This window comes from Bactrocera tryoni, chromosome 1 (genome assembly GCF_016617805.1).
Source record: "Bactrocera tryoni isolate S06 chromosome 1, CSIRO_BtryS06_freeze2, whole genome shotgun sequence".
Lineage (NCBI taxonomy): Eukaryota > Metazoa > Arthropoda > Insecta > Diptera > Tephritidae > Bactrocera > Bactrocera tryoni.
This window is the reverse complement of record NC_052499.1, coordinates 10,616,071-10,627,740: the sequence shown is the minus strand read 5'-3', so window position 1 is coordinate 10,627,740 and position 11,670 is coordinate 10,616,071. Positions and strand designations below refer to the sequence as shown.

The 11,670-nt window shown below is 35.4% G+C and overlaps 2 protein-coding genes across 2 annotated transcripts; one reads left to right on the top strand and one right to left on the bottom strand.

Annotated features, from left to right (window-relative positions):
- Positions 1–6,070: 6,070 nt before the first annotated feature.
- On the bottom strand, positions 6,071–7,911 carry LOC120782785 (serine/arginine-rich splicing factor 1A-like). The gene is made up of 3 exons (XM_040115253.1): positions 7,231–7,911; positions 6,998–7,074; positions 6,071–6,927 (listed from the first exon to the last, which is right to left on the bottom strand). The coding sequence occupies exons 1-3, from the start codon at positions 7,774–7,776 to the stop codon at positions 6,822–6,824; spliced, it is 729 nt and encodes a 242-aa protein (XP_039971187.1). The 5' UTR covers positions 7,777–7,911; the 3' UTR covers positions 6,071–6,821.
- Positions 7,912–8,685: 774 nt separating this feature from the next.
- Positions 8,686–11,019, top strand: LOC120766680 (probable splicing factor, arginine/serine-rich 3). The gene is made up of 3 exons (XM_040092321.1): positions 8,686–9,348; positions 9,445–9,512; positions 9,576–11,019. The coding sequence occupies exons 1-3, from the start codon at positions 8,812–8,814 to the stop codon at positions 9,679–9,681; spliced, it is 711 nt and encodes a 236-aa protein (XP_039948255.1). The 5' UTR covers positions 8,686–8,811; the 3' UTR covers positions 9,682–11,019.
- Positions 11,020–11,670: the final 651 nt, after the last annotated feature.

The window sequence follows — 11,670 nt, the reverse complement described above, 5'->3', positions numbered from 1 at the left end:
ACAAAATATTCCATTTAAGAACTCGATTTTGATCATCCAGTTTGTATGGCAGCTATATACTATAGTGGTCTGATCTAAACAATTTTTTTGGAGATTATAGCTTTGCTGTGGACAACAATCTGTGGCTGATTTCGTCAAGATATCTCGTTATTTGAAAAAATTTTCCATACAAGGATTGGATTTTAATCGATCAGTTTGTATGACCGCCATATGCTATAATAAACTTATCCGAACAATTTCTTCAGAGATTCCGCTATTGTCCTAGGCAATGAGCCAACCCGAAAGTCGTGAAGATATTTCGTAATATAAGAAAGTTTTTTTCCAATAAATAAACACAGACGGAAACATGTACATGGCTAAAATCGACGCAGTTAGTCTTGCTGATCATTTATATAACGGAGTTTCCAATAGAGACGCTACACAAGTAGACCGTCAGGGACAGCAAATGACGCCGTTGAATTTATTAAAATTTTACTACAAAAATTTTGAGTCAGTTGCCTCAAATTTAAGAGCGCTACGTCCAATTTATGATGGTCATAATCGTCCTGTCAGACCAACAATTGAGCGTCTAGTAGAAAGATTTGAATCCACAGGCACAGCACAAAATGTTCCCGTGCCAGTGTCAAGAATATTGCTCCCGCTAGCGCATCAATTTAGGGAGACCCAAATCAGTCGCTCATACGTCGTTCTCAAGCGTTGGGCATCTCTGTGACGAGGATGTGGCGAATTTTGCAAAAGATGTGGGCCTACATTCTTACAAGATCATTTTGACTCAAGAGCTGAAGCCGCTTGACCACCAGAGTCGTCGTATGTTCGTGAATTGGACTGAGCAACTATTTGAAAATGATCCGGATTTTCTTCGAAAAATCATCTTCACCGATGAGGCTAATTTCGGACTGAATGGCTTCGTCAATAAGCAAAATATGCGTTATTGTTCAGGCAGCAATCCCCACGTACTCCATGAGTCACCAGTGCATACATAGTTTGGTGCCCTTTATGAGCCGTCGACATCATTGTGCCGTATTTCTTAAGTGATGATCAAGACCGGCACGTTACTGTGAATGGGAATCGGTATCGCTCAATGATAACCGAATATTTTTTGGTCCAAATTAGATGATATGGACTTGGACAAAACGAGGGACAAAATGCCGTTAGAATATTTCCTGTGGGGCTACGTCCAGTCTGTGGTCTATGCCAACAAGCCAGCGACGATTAATCAACTTCGTACGAATATCGAACGTAAAATTGCAGCAGTATTGGCCGATTTATGTTTGAAAACTGTCGAAAATTGGTTTCAACGTCTTGACTTCTGCAAGTGTGCCCGTGGTGGCCATTCAAAAGAAATCGTGTTCCATACATAATGGCGTCGAATATACCTTCATAGGAATAATAGAGCTCTAATTGAAAACCCCGTTATATGTACATAAATTTTATAGGATCTATGACATTTCCTTCGTGGCACGTTGTTCAGTGTATAATAATCTGTGACAAAAGTTGGTGGCAAATGATGCAAACCTTTTCGGAATTCTCCAAGTACTGATGTCGCATTCATAACACCAACGGTGTGCAACGCATTTGAAATATTTGTTGCTTTTTGACACTTTACACTCATTTGAGCTGATAATGAAACGATAATTTTCAAAACTATCAACGATATAAATAGAGCGCATGTCATTGTAGTCTATACTCGCTATCACAAAGATATAAGCTGACTCAAGCGGTAATGACTTTGAAATCGAGGCATGCTTATTCTTATGTCTTCTTCTTCTTTTTTGGTATGTTTTCTTATATACGTACATATGTACATACATATGTAACACTATGTTGCATTAGGACAACTAAAGTATGCATTGTGATTGGCTACAAGAACATGCATCCATTGTATAAAGTACCCGCATACATACCTATGTACCTACATCTAATCATTTATATACATCTACATATGCATATAAGTTATTCTGCCTATTGGCGCGTGCACCCTTCTTCTACATAGAGTCCACATTTGTTGCGAGCTCTACCAACTTTTTCATGCAACCGCATTTCCTTCTGCACACATACATACATATTTACTAGCAAAGTCTAATAATGCCTAATGTTATCCTGTCCACCGGCGTGTTGGCGTGCGGTAAAGCAAAACAGCGCAAGCAATGTTAAGAAGGAAAAAAACTAGAACAGCCAATGAAAAAAAAAGTTATTGTGACGAAAATAAAAAAACACATAACACTTTGCCGGTTACTATCATAAAAACCACACGCAAACGGCCGACCGCCAGTGATGCAACCAACGCATTAATGTAGCGCACACATTTTTAACTTGGATGCTTGCTTTTTTATATAAAAAAAAGTTTGATTTTTTACGCCACAAATACTTTACTATTTGTTTGAAATCTTATCATTATTTCTTCTTTTTTTCTGCTTTATGCCGCGCTTACACCATTAGCGTGCTGCTGCTTTCACACAGTCAGCGGACGCAAACATAACGTCGCCCAAACCGCCAAACATAGCAACGAAATTGAAGAAATTCAACGCACATCTCATTTGCCGGCAAAGGAAAACACACGAGACCAAACAATCAAATTAATAACGCATTACCGTAGCACAAACTTTACGTTAAAGCAGCAGCAAAATAATAACACATTTAATTAGGATTGTTGTTATTGCGCTTACGCCAAACCGTACAGAGTCACTTTATACACGATTTATTTACCACTTTACTCAAAATATCGGAGCGTCACACATAACCGACAATATTCAACTACGAAACACGACTGAAAATTGACTTGCTGCAGGCTGTAGCAGAAAGTGAACTACAGAGGCCGCCAACAGTTGAAATGAAGTTTAGAATATATATACAACGGCACATATGCAATATACATATGCGCAGACACCAATACATAAACAAATACTGAGGCCAGCTGGTCGCTCACAAACATCTATGCATTTACCTACTCGTATTGTTGTAACGGAAAGAGCAACCAAAGTGAGTATGCATGGGGCTGCTCATGGACACAACATAACCCAGCAGAGGATATGAGGTTCGCTAAAGAGTTCTATCAACCAGTACAAGTTTTTCTACCAATTCATTACAATTCAAAGCACAATTCTATGAATAAGGACTGCGTCAAATAAAATTGTCCATTCGGTTTTTTCCATACGGTGCAATTAAAAATTTTAATAAACAGAGTTTTTTCTTAGGAACTCTGAAGTAAGTGCCAGAAAATATTATATGTCCGTTAAAGTTAATCAAAATTTTATTAACGCGAAAATGCCAAGCGAAATGAAAGTGCGCGAAATAATATGTGTACCGATAGGCATTAGGTACCAAGCATTTCGGAATGGAAATTGGCAAGAAAAGCTGGCTGCTCAGAATCTTTAGGACTCAGGACGCAGAAGCTGGGCTGAAGAAGGTAGAGAAAATTCCGTATGCAAACGCCGCCAAGAATGAAACCGCAAAACAACGAGCTAAAGAAAGTCGTTCAGGCGAGTATCGGATCAAGTAAAAGTCGCCATTTTTACTAGAGCAAGACGCTGAAAGCTTATCGATCAATTTGGCATACTTACTTGTTTTCTGCGCTTCGTTGCTTCAGTACGAACTGTCACACAAACCGAAGAAAGTTGTATATGAATGGGCCTTTAGGGTTTTAATGTGCTGGTCGCCGTATACATATACATACATACATTAACAGATATTATGGTGCGATGAACCAAGTCGATTTAGCCATATTTGTCTGTATGTAAGCGAACTTGTTCCGCAGTTTTTGAGATAACAATCTAAACCATCATAAACGTTTTAATATGGAATAAATTCGTGTGAACTTTTTTCAGCCAGAATTCCAACGAAATAATTTTCTTTTGGATCGAAAACACCATCTCTATAACTCGTTTCTCATAAAAGAGTATCGTAATTTAAAAATTTGTTTGAATGTAAAACAAATCGCACCTGGGTTGCACAATTTCGTACTCTCGCTTCCTTGCTGAGTACTCTCACTCACACAGGCACACGCCAAAGCATACTTTATACATGTAGGTATACATATACATACATACATATGTACATACATACCGGCGAACGGATTTGATTGCATTTTGTAATTATAAATGAAATCACCTAGGGTTTATATCCTTCCGTTATATTGTAAATAGTATTTTCACTATGGTCTAAAGTCAGAAAAGTGCTATAATACTCAGCTTGAAATGATATTATAGTTTTTATATTAATTCCTAATATAAAGGCATTTGTTGTTCAAGCGACAAATGTCACCAGTCATGAGTTGAGATTACTATGAGCTCAAACTGATAGTAGCCAAAAGTTACAAAAGTCACACCAAAGACTTTAACATGGTACCACGGGGAGCAGTTAGCCCTTGCAGGTAACTCCAAACTGCTCATTGGGTTTGGCCCTTTGGGGAGATTCGTGGTGGCTGTGGTTTAAACCTAAATGCAGGCAGGGCATTTGTCCAATGTGGAGTCGCATTGCGACCGGGTGCCGGAGCCAGAGTACGGCAGAGGTTTTAGGTCGGCCTCGAACCCGACCAAGGCGGCTAGGGAGTCCCACCCTACCAATTGGAACCAAAGTGTAAGTGCCGGTACATGCACTCATGCTTTGGTTCTCCAGAGTATGGTGCAGGTGCATTGCACTTATGCTTTGGGGCGCTGTTCAACGCATTGTATTGATCTACGTGCTTCTGGCATGAAAGCACCGTGAGTTTGGGCCTTCGTAGGCAGGTAATTCACGTAAAACACAACGGACTCTGTAAGAAATTATCAACAAATTGTCAAATTTAATTGAAAATTTCAAAAATACCTTAACGCTTCCGGGCTTTATTAGTTTTATTTTGCAAAGGTACTTAATGCAAATTGGTATGCCTGCTATAATAATAATAACCATTATATCGAAAATAACACATTATAATATTTTGAGTAGTTACATACAGTGAGGCAATTTAATATACAAAATGTTGGTTACATACATTTAAAACAATGTATGTTTATATGCATACAGTTTCCAGCAAACGCATTGCCAACTTCTTGCGACAGCTGAACTTCCGACCAGGGTTGCCGAAGGGCCCATTATGTATATGTGTGAAGTTAAAATAAGTTAAATCTTTAAAAACTATATTAAATTGTTTGGCAACGAATGAAAGTTAAATTAAAAAATTACAAAAACAAAATTAAAAGTTCAAAAGCAAGGGTTTTGAGTTGAATAAATAACCAGATGCAATAAGTTTAAATTTTAGTCCAACGATTATAACCATTTCGCCTGGACGTTAAATATAAATATAAATTGAATGACAATACGCCCAATAAGTATTATTTCCACATTTTTCTGACCCGCTAGAAATGTCCTCACTTTGTTTCTCAATTATCCAATCACCAAAAAAAATTAAGAATTGAAACGAAGTTTTTCTTTGAAATCCATTCAAAGCGCGTTTACAGAATCCGCAGAAATCTAAAATTCACATTATGTTGTTGTTACTGTAAAACATTCCTGTAATAATAATGTGAAACATTCCTGTAATAATTTCGAGGCATAGTGCCGAGTTGAAAGTTCTTGGCCGGAAAAAAATCCAGTCCGTTCCAGTTACTGTCGTGAGAATCATAAAGAATTCTTTACTTACAATTTGTACTTACAAATTAAGTCTTTACGATTAAAAAACGCACAAGAGAAGCTTCATAAAATCAAGTTGCAAAAGCAAAAGCGATCATTTCGCTTAACATCAAAAAACAAAAACAAGGAACTATCGTAAACAGCGGAATTTATGAATTTTTCATCGGAAAAGTATTTTATTATATGATATTATCATTTATACCAGCACTCAACGTCATTTATATAATATATACATATGTAAGTTTTAAATTGGTATTTACCGTTATAGGTATTCCAGATGAAAGGTCGTGATGAATTCCTTTACAACTGGCAAACACTAAATAATCTCATTCAAGTTTAGCATAGCTGTAGTTTTTATAAAAATCCAGTAAAATTTGAGGTGTCCTTGAAATATAATATAGTTGGTACCCGGAGTTGGAAATGTGTGTCAGTGAAAATAATCTAAGAATCCTCAGTTTCAACATTTGTTTTACTCGAACAAAAGTTTCCTCCAAACAATAAATTAAAAATGCGATGCAGATCAAATACAAATATGCTTGATTAAAGTATAGTAAAGAAGTTCGCCTGTCAGGAATTTTTTTTTACTTGTACGTCTGACTTTAAGTGTCCTATCCATTTTTTATGTCCACCACTCCCCACTTAATATGATTTTGTCCGTAAAGCCATTTACAATTACAAGTCCTTTCCTATATATTTCACACGTAATCCTTTTAAAATGTCCATTTATAATCCAAAAAATCCATTAAATCCTGATTCCATCCAAATCATTAATAATCCCAAAACTCCATTCCATTCCATCCATTCCAATAAACGTGAATAGAGGGGAGAAAATTATAATATTTCATTAGTACAGATATTACTTTGCTTTTTTATTAAATTTTCTTCAGTTTTTGTTTTGTTTGTATGGAAAATTACAATAGGTTGCATCTTCTTCGATACCGTTAAATTACTTTCATTCAAAGTAGATGCAATTAATATTCAAAAGAATTTACTGAATTCGGTTTAGAAATTTAAAAAGTAATATTATAAATGTTAAAATATTTAAAATAGAATGTTTTTTATCAAGTCATGCTTGCCTTAAAATATGTAACCTCCATGATAAGAAAGCTTATGTATGCGGAAACATTCATTTTTCAAAAAGTATACTTATGACAAACCATACGTTTATTCGATGAATGGTATCGTATTCCGAGTTATTTACTTTATAGTGCTGCTTACAAGTTCGAGCGGGAGCGAGATCTTGATCTGGAGTACGAACGTCGGACAGGTGAATAAGTTGGTGATCCACGGCGACGACCACGTGGTGAAAAAGAGCGGGAACTTCATGTAAGTAAAGAGAAAACATTCTTTATTCACCTACACTTAAAAAAAAAATATTTCATATACATACCGGTCACCTCGTGGCCCACGACCGCCACGATCGCCTTCACCGGAGTCTTCACGTACTCGTATGTATGAGACTTCTCCCTTTAAATAAATTTTTGTTTATATCATATGAATATTGAAATCAAAGCATATAAAAATTTATAAAAATATTATTTTAAATATCTCATATTATAATTTAGCAATGGCAGATGCTTCACAGCCCTTCGTTTATGACATGTAAGTGAGTGCCTTACTTACCTCGTGAGATCTAAAGCGAGAGTCATCCAATTTTTTTATAGCATATTTCATATCTTCATGCCGCAAAAATTCAACGACACCTGTTCCATCCTTATACGCATCAGCAAAACACACATCACCCGCTTCTCTCATATGATCTTTTAAATCTTGCCATGAGCCAGAAGATGGTAAACCAGTTACCATGACGCGATATTGTGAACGCTTAGTAGGTGGCCCACGGCCGCCACCGCCTCCACCTCCACCACCACGACCACCATCATTGCGATTACGGTCATTACGATTACCACGGAAACTGCCTGGTCCACCTCCTCGAGGAAACTCTACACGCAATCTGTATCCATCATAGTCATAACCATCTCGAGCTTTCACTGCATCTTCCGCATCTCGAGCATCTTCAAACTCCACAAATGCAAATGGCGGACCACGCCTGTTTTTTAAGTCGACAAATGTTACTTTACCAAATTTATGAAACAAATCCTGAATATCCTTTGTACGAATATCTGGAGGCAAGTTCCCAATATAAATCCGACTTTCAGTACGAGACATTCTAAGAGTGTTTTATTGAAGTTTGCCCTCCTTAGTTTTTTTTTTCAAATAAAAATATTTGCTTGTAATTTTCCAGACACGCGATAATGCTTTGGTTTTATTCAGGTAGTTTCCAAAGAATGGCGTATATCTGCAAATATATACAACACGTACAAAGTTCAATTTCATTTAAGAATAGTACAGAACAGGGCGACACAAATGATTTCAACTCGAAACTATAAAAATGTAAATGCCGTACGTAATAATATAAATAAATATGTATATTTTAATTCTACTTACTAACGAACTTAAAAAAATTAAATTACTAAATATATAATAATTATTTGTTTTTTTCCTTTCATGTTATTTTTGTTTATAATTTTATTCTTTGGATCTTTCACAATTTACGCAAATTATTCGTTTTCAATTATCACTCGAAACACACCTTTTCATTGGATGGAATATTTCAATTTGACGTTATAAAGACGACATCCCTACAAAAAATTTTAGAATGCTAAATTCTGAATTACTCATAAAATATTCAAGGCCTCAAACACGCGCTATATAATCGACCCGAAGACATTTTGAGAAAGAATTTTTCATGATAGCAAATGCTCACTTAAGGAAATGGTAGCAATACATATTGCATGTTACGAAATTCCCCAAAATTCCATAATATTAGTATACAAAACTTTGTTATCAGCTTTTTTAACTTGATCGTCAGCTTACCCTTGATTGAGAAATTTATATCAAAACGACGTTTAACTTCGAAAAATGAGAGTGGTGTGGTTGAAGAGTGCTTTTGTATCACAACTTGAATTCAATTTCTTGATCGTGTAGCTACGGGTTAAACTTTAAACAGTTCACATTAATCATTCCATTCCGATTTGTTCCTCAATTTTTGATAAGTATAAATGTTCGCCATTATTGGCATTGATTGTGGCATTTGTGTGATTGAGTACTACGTGCTGTTTTGTTCATGACAAAAAATTTTGTATATAGTGCTTCATATAAATATTAATATTTTACTGGTGTAAATAAAAATCTATAAAAAACATGTCTCGCAGTGAAAGTCGCATATATGTTGGAAACTTACCTCCAGATATCCGAACAAAGGATATTCAAGATCTATTTCACAAATTCGGTAAAGTATCATTCGTAGATTTGAAAAATAGGCGTGGTCCGCCATTTGCATTTGTTGAATTCGATGATGCACGCGATGCTGAAGACGCAGTAAAAGCCCGCGATGGTTACGACTATGATGGATACAGATTACGTGTGGAATTTCCCCGTGGTGGAGGACCAGGTAGTTTTCGAGGAAATCGAAATGACCGAAACCGAAATGATGGCGGCCGTGGTGGAGGTGGTGGCGGTCGTGGACCACCTACTAAACGTTCACAATATCGAGTCATGGTTACAGGTTTGCCATCATCTGGCTCATGGCAAGATTTAAAAGATCATATGAGAGAAGCGGGTGATGTGTGCTTTGCTGATGCGTATAAGGATGGAACAGGTGTTGTAGAATTTTTGCGCCATGAAGACATGAGATATGCAATAAAAAAATTAGATGATTCACGCTTTAGGTCGCATGAGGTTAGTATACACCGAATTTCAAATTAAGAAGAATTAGGAATATAAAATATATACATATCATAAACCATATTTGAATAACTCATAATTGTTTCATAGGGTGAGGTTTCATATATACGTGTTCGAGAGGATAATGTTGAGGGCGGTGGACGTGATAATCGCGACAGGTATGTAGAATTATTAAAAATATACATTTACGATTGTTAAAATTAAATCACCTTTATGCATAGGTCCCGGTCATTTTCTCCGCGCGCACGCCGCCGAGGTACTCCTACTTATTCTCCTCTACGCCGATCATATTCCAGGTCAAGGTCTCGTTCACGCTCAAATTTTTAATTTAATATTATTACAAATTTTTAAATATTCACTCAAACTCAACCAAATAACTATAATAATTTGAAGAGTAACAGAGAATAACAGCCGAAAATTTATGATTTATGTACCGATGATTTTATACAATTATTCTTTAAATCTCGCAAGTATATTTTGCGGTTTTGTTGAAATTTATCTCTAAAGTACTCAATACAAGGTGAAATATGTTTTATTTTTTCACAATTAGGTACCCAGAACCTTACATTCGAACTTAACATAGTTACACTCAGTACATTTTTGCGAAGAAATTTAAATATTTAATATGAATTATTTTCCTATAAAACTAAACAAAAAGTTCTAATAACCATACCTTTATGATTTTGTTGGAATTTCTTTAACTAATAAAAAACAAAATTTGAATTATGTTATAATATTAATATATTTTTCTTCTTTCCGCTCTATTCACGTAAAATGTTATGGATGGAATGGAAATATGGATTATTGGGAGTAACTATAATGAAAATATGGATAACAGGATTGTGAGGATTTGGATGTTTATATAAGGATGAAAATATATTTACTGCTGAACATCTACCTTAAGTGATATTTTCGCGCGGGATTTCATTCTTTCTATTCAACGTACCGGATTGCTGCTACTACATTTAATTCATTTCTTCTGTAATATGCCGTAAGAGAATACCCTCCTGAATGTAGCAGCTTCCTGCGTTACACTTCTTATCTATCCCACTGTTTTCGCTTCGCTTATATTTCAAATATAATTCAATGGAGAAGGAACATAAAATTGATACCACATATTGTTTAGGACAATTTATAGGACTGCGAGGGAGGATTATTAATTCAACCTTAAAAATTAAACTTAGCTTTCAACTCAACCATGTAAAGTCTGCCATAGCGCCTTTAAACCTTTGAGTGAAAATTCGGATTAAACTCAAAGAAATTATACGCTTATAGATATTGCGATTGGAATTCATTAGTACTATCTTCCGTATTACTAGAAAGGAGTAAATTCGAAGTTGAAATGCGCTAGTGTTGAATTAAAAATGCCTTGGAATTGGTATGGACTTTTTTGTTTCAACAGTTCAGTACATTGGACGTCCTTAGCAAACTGATCTTGCTATAAAGGATTCAAAACATAATTTGAAAGGTCCCTATTTAGCCTAACACTTATCCACCACATCATTTGGATTTCGCCATAGTCTACGAGGTTAAATGGATTTTAGAAGAAAAGGAAAGGTCGAGGTATTTTTTTTTGTGTCATACACACACTAGGCTTAAAAGCCTTCAAACATAAAGTTTCTTAGGACTTTTGGATTTGTCTGACCGGTAAATATATTGCCCAATTACTTAACCAATATTTTGTTACGTTTTTACCCATTATATTAATGCTGATTTTAGTAAGCAATAAACTTAATAATCTCTACACCCACACATTAATCTAAAGCGTATATGCGAAATAAACTATTGTGTTTCCTATTACATTCTTAATTTTTTCCGAATTCGCACCTTCATGTGTTCAGAATAACCCTTTTAGTCTCCTATATAACTTTTGACATTTTATGAATTAATATTACAGATTTTATTTCCTTTGTGAACAGCTTGGCGCAAACCTTTAATGCAAATTTATTCGTAATAACAAAAATACAATAATTTTCAATTATGTACCATACAAAATAACTTTTCTTCTATACAATAAGTTAAAATATATTTTTAAATCATTTCGTAAATAAAACAAAGCACTTATCCACAGCAACAAATTGCGCTTTTTACTGTTTCATAAACGATACTAGGTACTAAATAACCGAAAACGAATGTGTAGAACAGAATGACAGCAAAACACTTAATGCTTCTGCAAATTGAAGGAATCCCACCTGTCGAAGGAAAGTATGAAAAATCTAATTCTGTTTTCAGTGAGAATTGCGCACCTTCAATTTTTGCCTTTTTATCCATCCGTCGAACTCCAGACTTCGTGGTTAATAAGAGACAGGATCTGTA